General features: G+C 44.4%; 1 protein-coding gene across 2 annotated transcripts in view; it reads right to left on the minus strand.

The window, feature by feature from the left end:
- Positions 1 to 533: 533 nt before the first annotated feature.
- Positions 534 to 17,750, minus strand: part of BCAM (basal cell adhesion molecule (Lutheran blood group)) — a 220,060-nt gene continuing 202,843 nt past the window's right edge. For both annotated transcript variants that reach the window (XM_069640997.1, XM_069640998.1), the window contains 2 exons: positions 5,639 to 5,753; positions 534 to 1,941 (listed from right to left, as the gene is read on the minus strand). In XM_069640997.1, coding sequence (XP_069497098.1) covers positions 5,639 to 5,753 — 115 coding nt within the window. In that variant the 3' untranslated portion in view covers positions 534 to 1,941. The remainder of the gene's footprint in view (positions 1,942 to 5,638; positions 5,754 to 17,750) is intronic.

Genomic DNA, 17,750 nt, shown 5'->3' on the forward strand with positions numbered 1-17,750 from the left:
ACTGTTTTTACACTTGGGGAAGGGAGCAGTAAGCTGGAAGAAGGTCAGAACTTTGTGTTGAACACTGTTTTACTTTGGTTATTGACATCCCTACCCATTGTACAGATTTAGTTGTGAGAGCAATTATAGGTTTTGGACACAGACGGAATCCTAAATTGAACTCTGACTCAGACTTTCCTTAGTTTTATTTAGGTAGGGAAATTCCACCTTAATATAGGACAAGTTAGGCCTTTTTCCATCCTGACTTTAAGTTAATAAAGTATTTGTTTTTTAATTCTGAATCTGGCGTCTGTGTTTTGCTTCAAGATGCCTCCACACTACTCAGCAAGTTACCTTATCTGGTCACCCGATGGTAAAGGCCAAACTTGATGAACTCTGACCTCTACACATTCATGCCACGAGCATAAAGAGGCCCTGAACCCATCAGAGCATTCAAGATCTCCCAACCATGACTTCCGCAACCACATCTCAGCTGATCCCATTTGCGCCAAACCAATGTCACTGCAGCCAATGAATTTACTGCAATTGCAAAGTTATCAAAACAAAGTAATTTATTTACTCATTAAGGGTCGAAGTACCATACATTTCTGTTCCACACCTTCCTTCTGGAGACCCTCGAGAGAATTACATTTCCAAATCCAACTCTCCAAGTCCAAAGCAATTGGTAGTGAGGTCATAAATCATTCAAGCACATGACAGGTATTGACAGACGATAACCATTCAGAATATAGTGTAAGAGTCCTGCAGCAGGTCCAGTTGACCTACTTTTGAACAAATACCATTATCCTTCCATTTTGATTAGCTCTGTACTTGAGACAGGAAGAGCGCTGGGGACCTACAATCTTCTGGCACATATAAGGAAAGGTGGCATCCTGCTGGGGAGTTCTGTCAACGCAACCTTCTCAAAGATGGCACCCCCAGCTGCTTCCTTAAATCTTAGGGGCTCAAGTATTCAAACCCCCAACTACCCACCCCCAAATATCTCCCTTATTTTGAACTTTCTGACAAAGAAACAGCACATGGAAAGTTACATTCAAATGTAATATTTTTTCCCTCACCCATCCGTTTCAAAGATTTAGACCTTAACTCTTCAACCCCCCGCCCCGCCATTATTGTACAACAACCCTAATAATCACATATACATAAAACCAGTGTAATGACCCACACAGTGAACAGTAAAAAAAAAAAAAGACTCCATAATACACAGTATATACACATCTCAGCCCCTGGAGCCCTGTGGCACCGGCACAGAAGGACCACATTCTGTTGCCAGAATTAGATGGAAGTCATGGCCTGGGGCCCAGCCGATGGCTAACGGACGGGAAATGTGGTCCAAATAAAAGAGCAGCCATTTAAAAAAGCATCAGCATACAAATAAAAATAGATGGCGTTTGGGTACAAGAAAAACTTGCCCAACATGGAGCCCAGTTGGCCATAACAGATTACAGACAGAAGCGGACCATGTTAAAATTCTCATGGGGCATGCTGGGCTAGCGATGATAGAAATGAACTAGGACACGTGCCATTTTCTGGCCTAACACAAAACACTGTAACAGTCTTCTTTGTGGCGGTCACTCCAGTTCGGGGCTGTTGACTCCTGGGGGGCAAGTCCTTTACATGGACTCGTCTGTAATCCAAATGAACACGATTCCCCTACTTTTCTTCGTTAATATTGCATTTCCAATGAACATGTATGAATTGTTCTTGTACCAGTGTTGTTTGTGGCATTGTTGAAAAGTAAATGTAAAAGTGGTATAAAGGTTCAAAGAATATTCCACAGGTAGGATACTGGGATGGGTGCATCATGCTTCTCTCCCCGACAGGGCACAGGCTCACTCCGGAGGGCAGGAAGGGCAGAAGGTGGGCAGCCTCGCCCGACGTGCTCTGCGAAATGGATGACTGGTCTCCAAAATGGCCACCATCCTCAGGAAGCTCTCAGCCCTAGTGTAGCCAGAAATGGAAGAAAGAAAAAAAAAGGTGTTGGAAAGGGAGAGAAAGGCGACAGAGGGGCCAAACGTGCGAGAGTGAGTGGGGAAGAGAAACATGGACACAGTGAGGGCAAAAGAGGATCAAGAAAGAAAAAGGCATAGAAAATTTGGGATATAAATTAGAAGTCATTTAATATGAACAGAAAAAGAGAGAAGCAGGGGAATGGTGTTACTTAGAGCAAAAACAGAGTTAGAGAAGAGAGAGGGAGTGTGTGTAAGAGATAAATACCGGCAGCGGAGAGAGCAAGAGACAGCAGGCAATGTTCAGAGAGAAAAGAAGGAGGAATAAGGCGAAGGGGATCAGAAGTGGGGGTGAGATAGAAGAGTGGGGTAGTGGTGAACAGAAAGGAGGAGAAAAAAAAAAGAGTGAACATTAATATCCAGACATCTAACGATCTTTGAAAAAGAGGCAATGCTCTGAAACATTTCGAAAAATAGTTTTATATAGGCAGGCAAGTTAAGGATCGCTCCAGTTGAACAGGATATGCACAAATAAGCTTAAGTCTAGAGAGCACGATTTGTCTATTTAGGAGCAGGACATTCCTAAAACAAGCTAAGAGTTCACATGGGGGCTCAAATCTTTTCATGACTTAGCAGCCTGAGCCAGTATGAAACGGCTAAAGTAGTCTTGCATTAGAGCTTCCCAAAGTCATCTCACAGCTTTGTTCTGGGATATTATCCAGAAAACAAACATAATACAAGAAGTAACATAATAGCATATGACAATATATCATAAAAAACATAACCTTAAATGCACATGCTAATTACAGCTTCAGTCAAAGTATACACAGACATATATATATATATATATATATATACATTTAAACACAGAGACTGCAATTCATGAACCCTTATTGGTTTTAGTATAAATATGTATCCGCTGCATATGGTATAATATCAATCTTCTTTTTATGACAATGCATGCAGAATAAGTTAATTTTCGTTGCAATGCAGGTCTAACCTTATATGAGTAACTATTTTGTGCAAATTACTTTTTTGGTCAAGGTTCATGAGTTTAGCATAGGCAGTCCTACAGTTTCTTTGCCGCGTGTCCATTTTAATGGGTGTGTCCCACCTCTTTCTCATGTCCCTAAGCAATGGGCAAAATAACAAACAAGCATTGGCTAAGCCAACAGTTTGGGCCTTTATGCGGGTATGGGATAGACATTTGCTAGGCACAGATATAATGGTACCACCTAACCATAATATCGCTACAGCTGAAAAACGGAATGATTACCTCAGCATGTGATGTCAGTAACTGGAAAATGCTGTTCTAATACCGCAAGCCAAAAACTGTTGGCTTTGTCGTCGCTTGTTTTTAAAAGGACTTCAATGAATGGAAGAGATGTAAATAAAGTGGCTGAAGGCACACTTGGTTAAGACATTTTTGTTACAACAGTAGCCATTTACAGCTGCAATTAAGCCATTACCACTCAGCAGACTGTTTAGAAAGAATTCTGGCAGGCTAATGTTTGATACCACTACTTGACAGAACAAGCTCAAAGAGATCCCAGGAGGATGTGTTTTGGGAATGGATGGCACTGGCCATACGGATTAGCATGGGCAGTCAATGGATGGGCAAATAACCAAACAACACCTTTAAGCTGTGTGTCCCTCCTCATATGCAATCTCCCCCTGCCTGTACTCTAATGCATTATTGGTGGCTATTTAGTGCCACCCACTTCTTAAGTGAGACCTAACAAGCCCCCAGACAAATCCATAGTGTCTTCTCTGAACCCCATTTTACACCGACAATGATCAGTGACAAGTTTGTCCTTAACTGAAGCATGTTCAATCTTGCTCCCATATACAGACGTTTACCTGGCTCTCTGATAATAAGTTGCAGGTAAACTGGAAGACTCCTGTAGCATAAAACAGGAATAGGCTCTGATGGAGCAATTTCAAGTACCGTTTCCCAGCACTGATCTGCCCATGCTTTGGGGCCTACCTTTATTGTTAAACTAGAAATTGCGCGCATTGACGCGGGATGAGCGAACCACAGGCTTAGGCTCAACTCTGTAAAAGCAGCCAACCGCCCTGACGGCTGGCAAACACAGAATGCAATGCCCTGTCTAACATACCCCATAGCCAACTATACTCTTTGTCCTACAGCATTAACCATAGTTTCATAAGATTGGCCAGGAGAACGCCCTCTATGGTTTCAAGTTTTGCCTTCCTGTGGACTGTTTCATTTGCCAGGGGCTTAGGCACACCTGATACATGTTTAAAAAAGAAAATGCTTGCCATACTCCCGAAGCTCTTCCTGTCGCTGATGCCCCAAACGTTGGCCCCATAAACCAGCGGGGCTAGTGGTTTCAAGTTGTAAACTTTGATGGTCGATCTGACTAAAGCCCACCCCCAACCCAGCCTTTGGTGGAGTGAGAGAACGCCCGCTGCATGGATTGTATACTTAGAGGAAAATTGAATCCCCAAATAGTCAAATTTCTTGACCATCTAAAGTTGGCTTCCAGTTTAGGGGTGTGCTCACAATACTCACATTAGGTTTACTGACAAAAGATTAAAACTCTCCAAGAGGTCAGCCATGGGCAGTTCTGTTTTAGGGCATTTCCTGCCAACAGGACAGGGCGGGAGAGGGGTGTCCTGCTAGCAATCCTTGGCACATCCAATGAGTTTCTTAGCACATACCTCTCCATCCCCCTTGATGAAATGATGAGCAGCAGGGGTGTCAACACGCACTCCTGCAGGCCCACACGCCCAACAACAAATCTCATGTTTGTGCCATTATGCAGTTTAAGAGTCCTCCCGAACTCGCACCTTCTTAAGAAATTCCCAGAGATTGCACCTCAGCATATGATCACAACATGTGCTAAGGTCCAAGGAACCCAAGGACAGTTTTCCCCCCTCGAACCAGGACATCCTTACGGATGAGCAACCTCGAGGTTAAGCGTTGGCCACTGGTGGCCTTCCCTTTTTGCAAAGCAAACTGTCTGGAGACATAGGGCCTCATTACGAGTGCGGCGGTAAGGGGTTAACGGCGCCGGTAAGGATGCCTTTGCCGTTAACCCCTTACCGCCGCCTTTCGAGGTACCTTAGCGGCTCCCGCTAAGGGCAGCTGGTCCTGCTAAGGACGGCTGGTTTTACCAGCCGCCCTTAGCGGGAGCCGCTAAGGGGCCAGGGAGCTAACGGGCCCGTTATTTGCTCCCTCCCCATTGAGCCCTATGGGGGCTCGAATGGTAATGGGGATGGGTATTTTGAATGGGGATTTACCGGGTCCTAAGGGTCCTAAAAGGTTGGAATTTCCCGGTAAGTCCCCATTCAAGGAACCCGGACACGAGTTTGGAGGCAGCCATGGCGCTAATAGCACCATGCTACCTCCAAACTCGTAATGACCCCCATAGATTCCTATGTTACTATGGGGCAAAGAACTAGCCGCTGTACGGATATTTTCATTTGTATACATCTGCTTGAAAGACTTTCAGGAATCAGTGGGCATTTTCTGGACCCCCGTTTCATAACCTTTGCAGACACTTTTCTTGTTTGCAGTCCTATTAGTTAGCATGTTATTTCACAGTTAAACCCTTCCATATACTGCAGAAAAAGAAAAAAAGAAATCTATTTAAAATGTTGGCATTCAATAGGAGACAAAAGGAATCACGTGCCAAATGCGTGAGAGATACGTGAACTCTGACCTAATCTCCCATTGGGCGTCCGCCTCCACTTGATGATAGCAGTCCCCTTTGTTCGTTCCGCTTGTCATTCTTCATCTCCACCACAACCTCATTTGTGTTAGTCTCTTTGTGGGTCCTGAAGTAGGAGAGAAGAACAAAATTAGCAGCTACATTAAGGGGGCGTTCCTGTGGGTCATAATGGAAATGCAGATTCAAACAGGGGTGTAACAGTGTCCCCTACAACACAAAGGTGCCCTCCTGTTAAGGAGTCCCCAAGACTGCGCTAAATTCAATTCGAAATGTCAGGGTGGCCATCATCACATTTTACAAAGGACCCCATTCATGATGTGTTATGCCATTGGAGGGCACCAGAGCCTCCATTCATCTTGGCAAGCTAACAAGGATCGTATCTATTGGTGGAGGAAAGAAAGCCAGACCAGTTTATAGATGTTGGAAACCATCCCAGTACATTCTGGGCTGAAAAGCAGCTCCACCCATAAATGAAAGGCGATCAATTCCAAATTTGGAGGCCGGACTTCATCATAATGAAAGAAAGTTAAATGGCCAGGCGTACCCCGCAGGTCAAAATATCAAGCCAGTCATCGTTAGAGGTCTAACAGTTAGGTACATGCATAGGAGAGAGAGGACCAGTTTCAGCCCTGGATGAAAGAACACCCATGTGTTATGTTTTCTAATGGAGACGTTACGTTTCACAGTGCAAAGGGTGCAGTCTTCTGCATCCTGTGGCATGGCACAATAGGTCTTCTGAGCCACAATGCATGCAAGGTTGGGTTGAGCATGGTGGAGAGGAGCTAGGTCATTCCAGAGCTAGAGTCATAGGACAGTAAAACATCCGTGTCTTCTGGACTAGCTGTGAGCTCTAAGAATGTACAAGAGAAAACTGACCTGATTGGGGCAGGGGCAGAGGTATGATGATATGATAAGGCATTTATAACGCGCCTATACACAAGGTGGATGAATCTTGAAAGTACAGGAGATCTCTGAAGGGCAGAATATCAGGTTTATACAGAAAGGAATGACACGTGTATAATGCATTGATAGTGGCTAGTGCTTTCTATTCCCTGCGTAGGAGTACCTTGTCCATTCACCTCCAAATGACCCATGCCTATGGCTCTCCTTGCAGGATATGTTGCTATGACCCATCAAGGAGAGCCAAACCTGCCCAGGCCATCCGAGACATCCACAAAGAACCTCTGCTTCATGGATGAAGGATCAGAAACCAGGCCAAATCATGGAGAACCAATGGCCAGGTCCAACCTCAGAGAGCAGCTGGTCAAGTCAATCAACAGAAGACAAAAATCTGGTTGCAACATAGGTTGCTGTGTAGACTTTGTCTAGGTTGGATATATTAATAGAGAAAAGCTGCCTAGGTATGTTGCATGGATGGGTGGGCTGAAATGTCCAAAGAGAAAAGCTGTTCAGGTCTATCAAAAGTAGAACAGCTGGTCAGATCTATTTGCAAGGATACATCGGGTTCATACAGGAGGACACTAGGCCATGCCCATCAATAGAGAAAAGTGTGTTGCCTCCTCTCAGGGATTGAAAAACACTTCGGGCATCATCACGAGTTGGGAGGTATCCAGGCTGTAATACCGCCTGACTGTAATAGCCTTAGCACACACTGGTCTGGCGGTATTACCACCGGATCACGAGTTGGGTGTTAATGGTAAATCCCCATTGGGTCCATTGGATCCAATGGGGCATTTTTGGTGCCAATACTGTGGGCTATTAAAGCCGCCGCGGGTAATACCGCTGAAAACAGGGAGTTTCACCTCCAGAAAAAAGCTGGCGGTAAAACAGCCCATTTAGCGCCCAACTCGTGATAGGGCCAGCCCTTAAATACAGTGCTATTACCATTACCGCCATATTTAAGGGCTACAGCCCAGCTCGGGATGAGGCCCTTCATCCCAAAATAGACCAGCACTTGAAAACGTGAAATGTTCCAAGCAGATACATGGAAACAAAATGTTAGATGATACCAAAGATTTTAGATTCTGATTCATAATGCCATCACTTAATTACAATGAAAGTAGATGTTGGAAACAATAAAAACATAATGGGCCTCATTCCGAGTAGGGCGGTAAGGGTTAACGGTCACCGGTAACGAGACCGGTGCCGTTAAACCCTTACCGCTCTACTATGAGTTCCCTTTGCGGGTCCTTGCTTAACGCCTGCTTTTAGCAGGCGTTAAGGACGGGATCCGCAAAGGGACTCCGGGGTCAATAACGGTACCATAATTTACGGTACCGTTATTGCCGGCTTCCCATTGAGCCCTATGGGGGCTCAAATGGGAACGGGGAATGGCCCTGGTGAATGGGGAATTACCGGTCCCTCCGACCTCAGAATGGACCGGTAATTACTCCATTCACCAGGCCGGAGTTCGGACGAGTTCGGAGGCAGCCATGCCGCAAATAGCGGCGTGGTTACTTCCGAACTCGGAATGAGGTCCAATGTATTACTTCTCCACAGATGAACCGGTATTTGCGTCAAATTGTTTTAAGATGTGAAGACAGACTAGGATTAATACACCAATGGATGAACGTGAAGAAACACGCAGAACCAGTCCTGCAGAGTCTGTATTTGAGACTTGGGCACTGAAGGCGTTTGTAAATCAGCCTTCCAGAAGAGTGCAGACCAACGTGCTTTCAAAGAGCGAAATATGCCAGGGGCTACAGCCACTACCTTAACAGTAGCTTGGAGAACAAATAAGGGAGACGGAACAGAAAACAAAAAACACAGACTGAACGATCAGAAAAACAAAATGGCAGATAAACCTGGGATCAGGGAAGAGGCAATGTGCAAAATTAACTGAACATATATCAACACTGAAGAGGGATGGAATCAATCATGTCGGCTAGCACTGCTCTGGGCATCCCCCCAGGTCATTGTTTCCCAGCATCCTCTGCCCTTAAAGATGGTGTAAAAGCATATTCACATCAGGCTTGTTGCCATCTCAAAAGGGGGAGTCCAGCCCGAACGCTAGGTCACACTCCTTCTGCATGAGAAAGCAAGGAAACCCAGATAGGTTTCAACATCTTTAGGGATACCGGGAGAGATGTAGCTTGGGACACTAGGCACAGCATGATGGCAACCCTCATCTGGGCATACCCATCCTTATTGGTTGTTGAGTGCAGCTTGGGTCCCTAGGCACAGTACCCCTGGAAATATTTCAAGGATTTATTTTTACAGTAAAGATATGTGGTAATCTGGAGCAAAATACCACTAAGGCCAGCTCTGGAGAACACATAGGCGGACTTCTGTGGGACAGCAAAGCACTTAATGATCCCAGAACAGAACAAGATTGTCCAAAAAATAACATACATTTTTTCCAGTTTTTCCAAGTAGTCTAAGTAGAATAAAACAACAGGGAACAGGTAGATACCATGTAGCTAATATGGTGCAATGTCTGTGTACACAGAAATGCGGACATACGTGAAATGGCAGGAGGGACAGATTGGATAGACAGACAGCTAATAGGAACAAGAACGGCAGAGCACAGGCCCATGGTGGATGGGTGGGACGCAGTCAAGAAGAGGCATATGCTAGGCAGCAAGATGATTGTCATTGGTGAGAGAAAAATGACATAGCTGATGATGTCATCAATGAAAAGACCATTAATAAAGCAATAAGCCCGAGCTGGGGGCGATTACCACTTCAGGTAATGTCCCGTGGGGCCCATAGTTACAGGCCCGAGCGAAGCAAGGTCCTTAACACAGACACTGGGGCATTACCAGATGCGGTAATGCCCCCCCTATGGAGGGGCTTATTGCTATTAGTACTCCGGCCCATTAGACCGGGGTACTAATAGTTTCTTTTTCAGTTGTCAGACGCTCTGGCATTTAGCAACTGAGAAAATAATTTAAAAAAGGAAAGATTGCTGCCATGGAACAGGATACATAGTCCGTTCTGCCTTTCCATGGCAGGCATTCAAAAGAGTAAAAAAATAAATAAAAAATAAACAAAGAAGCTGGCCACCATGGAACGGTTGAAGGGACTACAGGTAGTCCCTTCTCCCGTTCTCTGGCGGCCATTCGCAAATTGCATGCGGCTCAGGGAAAGGCTTTGTCAGGCTGGTAACGACTCAGTGAGGGCCAATGAGCCTGCTTGTTACAAGCTCATTGTCCCTCGTCGGGTACTAATGAAACGTGATAGAAAGTTGGATGACTGTGACTGGGAAATGGATGATGAGACTCTGCTAGGCAGGCATGTGGTCAATACTTATGTCAATCTGCATTTAAACTGCACCAAATCCCCACCATAATAGTTGGATAAAAGCCCTTGTGGTAGATGGGTACATAGCGATTAAACGGACCACAGTCATGACGGTAGAGAGGTACTTAGAAGATCATTGCATTACTGCCAAAGGGGGAGCGTAAGGATAGGGGGCAGCCCCTTGTTGGTGCAGTCCAAATTGAAAATGTGGGACAGAAATATCAATTCAATTGTTCATTTTCTAAACCCATTTTTGAAGGCTTCCTCATGATCCAGTCCAAAGAATTGTGGAAGCGTTCTTTACGATAATTGAATCCAAGCAGCCACTACACTTTTCAAAACATTTGAGGGACGGGCCAGGGAAACCAGGTAGGCTGAATCGGGCTTGCTATGACTGTCTGCCAGATGCTGACTGTAAATGCAAAGAGCACATCTGTCATGTTGCCATTTTGGTCAATGAACGCTAGCAGCAAAGTCCTCTAAATGAATAGCATAGCTGTTGTTCACTTTGACTAGATGTTCAAGCTTCCAGCATTATCCTGTGCCTACACTTTTCGAGCAGTGCCTGCCTGTGCATAGTCATATTGCACTAACATTGGGATTGCATGTGCTTCAGGGGTGAGTCCAAGTATTGCAGTCTACGTTATCAGGCTAAAGGTTGAACCTTTTGCAAAGTATGAGGCTCCTCTTTCCTACCCTAAAGTGAGGAGAACCATCTCCAGTTCCGGAAGCACCTCAAGACCTTCCTCTTTACTTCTGCCTTCTCTCCCCCTCTCTCCTGCTGACCTTCTCTCTCTTGGCACTGTGCACCTGGCCACCATCTTTCCCCTGGGCCCAGGTACCTGCTCACCCTGCTGCCCTCCTGCACTGCCTCCTGGCCACCCCTTGCACTGGTGGACAGTATCTGTACCCATACAGCCCCCCCTTTTCTTTTTCTGCACTTATCAGAATTACCCAGTCTGCTGTTATAAACACAGCACTTGCCACTTGCTGGCTGCACTACCAATGTTTATTGGCTACATTTTCTATTTATTTTTATTATTTACTTATCTGCTCTCCTCTGCTCCACACTTTCCACTCTCCCAGTTCCTTGCACCTTTTCCCTTTCCCGTGCACTTGCGCGTTCTCAGTGCCACTGGGCCTAGTAAGATCGTTGTTGTTTTGTGTTCTCCCTTGCCTAGTCGCGCTCTGAAACACTTGTGTACGAGCGTGATACAAATAAAATATCATATCATACCCTACTTCGAGAATGCTTTGCTTTGCTCTGCCGTGCAGTTGTTGGATATTGCTCCAATTGACGACAATTCTCTGCTCCTTTTCTTGGTTTTTCCCACCTGTTTAACCCCGACCTACAGAACTCGACTCCAGTGATTTATTGCTGAAGTGTGTCTGCAATTCGCCCGCATATTCCCCATTAGTTTCTACTTGCATTTCTTTGCAGGTTTGCTAATGTTGTGGAAGTGTCCAAGAACCTCTATCTGGCTTCCTCTGATGTGTTCTTTCAGTAGTCCTGCTCCTTGTTTTTTTTACATTTTTACAGCGCCAAAGCCAGGAGGAATCATGGTGCCGTTTCAACTTACAGGTGGGCTTCACATGAGAAAAAAGAAAAAAGAAGAGGGGGAATGGGAGGGTATTACAGGCATGTAGGGATAGTTCACAGTGATACTTGCTACGGACATGTGGTATTTTTTACATATTTATTGTTTGATAGTTAATTTTGTTCACAATTCACTCCCCACCCCAAGACCGGCCACCAATTTGCATTCATGCTTAACTGACAAGGTTAGTTTAGTTGACAAGGTTAGGTGGGAATTTCCAGGACAGGTCATAGAAATAAAAGTAGGATTAAAGTAAATATAAATAAAACGTGAGTCCTACTTCTATATCGCTTGCCTGTTGGGGATGGCGGGGAGGGGTGTGCTCACAGGCACACTCTTCTCATTGGAGGAGAGCACCTGGGAGGGGAAGGGGGAGGAGGAAAAGGGTGTGTGAAAAGCATTTCACACCCCCATTCGTTCAGGAAGAGGTGTGCCGGGACCAGATTTTAGGAATCCGAAACCGGGTCCCGGCAAAACCCAGATGAGGTTTATAAAATCAAAAAACTCCCAGGACGTCGGGATGGAGGGTGATTTCCCCGGAATGTCCCTGGAAAACCGGGACATCTGGTCACCCTATTTAGTGGGTCTCCTTGCTGTGTTTTGTGTTATTATATACAAGCGGTGCACTATACAAATCATATCTGATAATGACTTGGATTTATTACTACACTCTTTTCTATTGTAGCACTTGGACTCTTGTATGTGTGATGCTTCCTGCAATAACATGCACAGATCCTAAATTCCAACGACAATATGCATACCAAGTAAGCCACCCCGAGCAAGAAACTGAATACCACTTCCAATAGACATCCAAATGCTAGAACTCTTCCGCCAATTTACATACCTCAAGTGCCCTTAACTCAAATCATCTAGAAACAGACCCCCATGCAGAGCTCAGGGTCCTTCTGGTCTGCAGCATCAACACAACAGCATTCTTGCATTCTATCCCTCTCCCCACTAACCTAGCCCGTCCTCCCTCTCCTTCTGATCTGCCAGAACACCTGGAGAACATGCAACAGGCACAGGAGCAGGGTATAACCCCCCAGATACGCAACATAACAAGACATGCCTCCACAATTACCTTTCAGTCGGAAGCCTATGCTGACACTCTAGCTCCAGCAGTATTCATCTGGTAGGATGAGGTAGTACTGCTTCTGTAGGGATTTCTCTTCTGGGCGATATTGCCGGCCTATTGTTAGCCATGTGCATCCTAGTAGACTAGGACTCCTGATCTGTTCTAGTTGCAAAGCACAGCAGAACTGAATGACCCTGCTCCCCCAGCCTTTTTTAGAAAAGCATTTAATTTGTATATAATACAATCATTTTATTATAGCATGTATGTCGGTCTTGTGTTAAAGGTACTTGTAGTGGGCAAGAAGATTGCATTTCTGCAACTGTAGTTTCTAGACGAGAAGCCCTTTCTGCCTCACTCCCTCCTCAAGTCGGCTGACAGGGACACTGGAATGATAGGCATTTGACAGTCATTGTTGTAGGCAACAGCACTGTAGGTGGCAGGATCACAGCCCCTGTATCTTTAAATTGTTGGATTACCGTCTTTGGGGGATTATAGCACAATCATACTTTGGTTAAGACCATTGTGAATGTTTTTTTTAAGTCCAGAAAGGTTTTTTAAAGAAAGGGCATCTTCCACAAAACATGAGCCAGGAAGTCAAAGAGTTTGATAGGTTGCGCAATGTTTAAAATAAAACTTCCAGTCAAAAAAACCTCAGATGTACTCAAAACATGCCAACGCCATTATATTCCTTGAATGCCTCCCAGAGTCGCTGTCTCCATTCTCTGTTGTCAGATGTAAGACTTTTATGAATCCAGTACCTACTTTGTTTTCCGCTTCATTCCAACACTTGAAAGCAGAAGGTATATGCATTCAACTTTGATTATCCAATGAGTGGCTTCAACTGTTTTGTCATGGACGTAGTTTACTCCTAAAAATGTAAGCATTGAGGCATTGGACTCCAAAATCATCAATTCCTCCAAAAACAGTTGCCTAAGAAATGAAGACCAGGCAAACAATGGAATAACTACAGTGCAAAGTGCCCTGATGGATAGAATGAAAATATTCTATGGCAGCCAGACATTCTAGATAGTCGGACATGAGATGTTGAAAGATGCATGGTGATGGTTGGAGGGTAGTCACTTAAGATGTCTGCGAAACCAATTAAGGATTCTCATCTATAACAGACATGCAGAGCATTGGAAGATGAAGGAACGCGACTGGTGATTGACAAATGATAGACAAATGATAGAGAGGCAGAAGAAAGTAATTGGTTTTAGACATTTGGGAGACATAAAACGAATAATGATAAAAATGGTAGCTGTTGAGAGCTTCCAGTCAGCAGCCGGCTTTTCTAATTTACTCGCAAGGATCAGCCAAAGCAAACCTCCTTAGTCCGGTCCTTAAGCCCTCCTTTTCAACCAGAGTATGCTCTGACTGGTTCTATAATGTCAGTATTGGCGTAACTTGCTGCTGCTGTTCGTCTGTCCATCAACTTAAGGGTTATCCCTTGTGCATCCTCAGACCTTGACTGCATCACTTGTTCCAGCCTTCCTCCACCAGGTAATTTTTCTGTAAACACTTTGACCATGAACTGCAACTACAAACTGTCTCAAACTATACATTTCAACTCACTTATGCAACCTCGAACTATGTATCTATTCTTTAATGCACAGAAGACACCCTTGGGGTATTTAGACTCTGTACCTGCCTTCCCTTCAGTCTCCGAGGACCTCTCCAGTAAACCGTCTTCCAAAGTACTGGTACTCTGACTGCACCCGACCTTGTGGTCTTCCTTCCAGGGCCTCTGGTCAAAGTGCCTGGGTCGGGATCTCCTCTGGCGGGCGTCTTCCACCATCCCCAGCCTAATGATCACGGGAAGCTGCCTATTGGAAGCTATTCCTATGAACAAACATTTGACACTATCTAAACTTTGCAAAAGTATCGAAATGTTTTACTAGCTAGTACAATTGTGCTGAATAATTATTTCAAGTGTTGTTTTAGTAATATTGACACACTTTGATTTTATGTATAATACTCCTTTCTCATTTTAAAGTATTTATCAATGGCAGCTATTTCTTAATGCACAACTTTATGGAGAGTATAATTTCAGTAAAATGCTGGTTGGACCTTCCCTTATTGTCTGCTGGTTTCTGTTAGTTTTACTTTGCTACCACCTTTTTATCCTCCTAACTGTGAAACTTGAGTTTTTGGCCACAGCTAACGCTGGAAGCGTCATCAATAGCTTATGAGGTTGGTCGTCCCAAGCCCTCACCAGATGACAGGTAGAAAATCTATTATTTTTGAATACAATATATTTTGGATTGCCTAAAAAGGTTTGTTTGGGATGAGAACTATGCTTTTAGTCCCTAAATACCCTTTTAGTCCAACATTTCTAAAATAGGATTCAAATACGAATACATCAAATTCTCGCTGGAGCCCTGCACATACTCGTTTAGCATACAGCATAGACTGTATTGTTTCCGGCGTCTATCAAACACAATGGTGCTCATTTTATCAACCTTGAAAAGATAATGGGCAGAGGCAGCCCTTCCAGGATTTAGACCACTGACCTGCAGCTCGCTGAACTATTCACTACCATAAATGATTGCCATTGGCATTAGACAGACCAACTGTAAACAAAGAGACTAGTAATAGAGTTACGACATATTGCAGATAATGGTGGATATCGCATGCAGCACTGTGGTGAAGCACATCTGTGTGAATTAATTTCATTGCTGATAAATATGTAAACTGTTCAAAGGTGGAGGATAGTCACAAAGTTAGGAAAATGTATTGTTGATCGATAAAGAATGGTGTGATAAATCTTGGGAATGTCTCCCTTCTCCCCAAGGGGGAGCTCCCCCTGTGAGGCTGGGCAAGTGAGCCCGCTCCGTGACCCTAGGAGTCCAGGCAAGGGGGACCTCACCGGGACAGAATCCCACTCTGGGGACAAGTTATGGCCTACTTGGGAAAATCAAATGACTTTAGGAACATCCAATATAAAGACTGGGAAAAAGATGTTCCCATTCATTATTGTCAACCAAGAATTAAGAGGTCCCTTGAAGTAGGAATTCCTGTTTAACCAGGACGAAGAAGCTGAAATGGAGAGAGACAATGCAGCAAGCGGAGGCAGGGAGATACGTATGTCGTTCACGGAAGCTAGAGGCAGACTCAACACAGAGAGGAGAGGTGACTCTGTAGACGGCAAAGTTCACAAGTTTGAAAACTGCTGGGAAGCCCACAGCAGAGCACGGGATGCGGAGCGTCCAGCGAGATCGCAGAAGTGAGAAGGCAATGGTGGTGGCATGACCACATAGATCCTGTGGTGGACCGCTGGGTCCACATAACTGCGCCGAGACCACTAGGAAGTATCAACTGTCTAGCATCCGGTTAACCATGGAGTTGACAAGCCGTACCGAACCGATAGAGAATAGGGAACTCAGGAAGCAGGAGTGAGGCAAGAGAGCGGGATTTTTGCAGAAAGTGCAAAAGAGTGAGAACCATGCCTGAGAAGGAGGGCAAACTGGAATATCTGTCAAAAGACAGAGAAGCTTAAGAGAAATAATACTATGACTCAAGGAGAAGATACTATAAAGATAGAGAATCACAGAGATGGTGTATCACCACCCTAGGAAATATTTGAGCAACCTAGTTATTCAGGATTCAAGAAACCAAACTCTGAGAAGGGACAAGAGTGTAGTAAAATCTTGAAGGAATTATATGAACTAATTAAAAGGAGTCACAAGAGACTACTTGAACTGCACGTATTAACAAGAAGAAAGAAGAAGCAAGCTCCAAGAGAAGGGCGCAATTCTCCTATCTTTAGTTCGTACAATAGTGGTAGTGTCCATTTGACTTAGTTTGGACTGTGGACTCTTCATTTGGACATTCACAGATGAATGACTAGTACCTTAGTAAGTTTAATAGGTAGGAAACACCCCATAGTGATAGAGACAGTTAGGGATTGTATTTATTATTTAATAAAAACATCACTGAAATATCCTCAAAGAATCAATGTCCTTCTTCTGAACCGCCACAATGGCCACTGTCAGACAGGAGCTGTAACTATCTGGAAGACAGGCAGGCATTTGGATGATGTGGGTAACCACTGGCAATGAGCATATGGTACACATGTAGAAGACACACATTGTGGTAAACACCAGAACACCGTAGATGGAGGATAGCCATTGGTGTAACATACAGGAGAAAGAAGCAGGGAACATTCAATAGTGGTATAAAAGCGATTGTACCTGGAAGGAGAAATAGAATGTGTGATGAGCAAGTCTATATACAACACGAGAGAAAGACATTAGGTGAAAGAAAGGTTTCATTGGTAAAAAAAATTATATATATTTATATGGTGGTTTGGGAAGAAGAGAGAAGTTGCTGTTAGTGCTCTTGTGAAGGGAATAAATGAAGAATGGTTCTGTTCAGCAAATGGTGTTCTGGTCTTTTCCACTTTCTCCCAGTGGCATTGGGTGGACCTAGCCTGTATGGGCTGTGGTGTTTTTTGATTAACTAATGTGCGTAGAGTCACGTGGGTGGAAAGGGGGTTTGGTCTCAGCATATTTCCCGCTGGCCACCATTTTGAATTGTAGAACTGCCATGGGTATATTTGAGGACTCCCCCCCACCTCCGGCAGCCCTGTTTCTCTTGCCTACTTTACCCTGGGCTCTTATGCTCGCGTACCATGTGAATGACAAGACAGAAAACCCTCTGTTTACCCTATGCATCCAGATCCCTCCCCATACGCCCCCCGCAAATATAACTCAAAATGGGGAATGTTTCCCTTGGTATCGGTGCCGAAGAAAACAATCTATTTCCCTGCTTGCTAGCCCCTTTGAAGTGTTGCAAGTTTGTTTCCTATGCTGAGTGTTTGAGTCTGGAAAGGGAACTAGAATGGCTCTCTAAGGGGGGACAGCATGATAGCAAGAAATTGCTTAAATGGAGGAGCGAGGCGAAAGGTCAAGTTATTTTATACGGACAGAGAAATCTGGGTTGTCTTGAAATACCCTTTTCATGAATGTAGAGAATATTATATCCCTTATAATACATGTCCAATCACGGTCATGCCTGCCCTAATGGTTAGTCTAATGCAAGATATCTTCCATTTGCTGATCCATAGAATCAATTAAGAACCCGTTTACATTTTAAAAAGCTAACATACAGCTCCTAATGTATTGCTGAAAAATAGTTTAAGCAGTTTAATAAAATACATCGAAAAACGGTTTTGTGCTTTAAGTAATAACATGCCGACTCTTGCTACCGTGCATTGAACTGCATGCGT

This window comes from Ambystoma mexicanum, chromosome 1q (assembly GCF_040938575.1).
Source record: "Ambystoma mexicanum isolate Mex_15411 chromosome 1q, UKY_AmexF1_1, whole genome shotgun sequence".
Classification (NCBI taxonomy): domain Eukaryota; kingdom Metazoa; phylum Chordata; class Amphibia; order Caudata; family Ambystomatidae; genus Ambystoma; species Ambystoma mexicanum.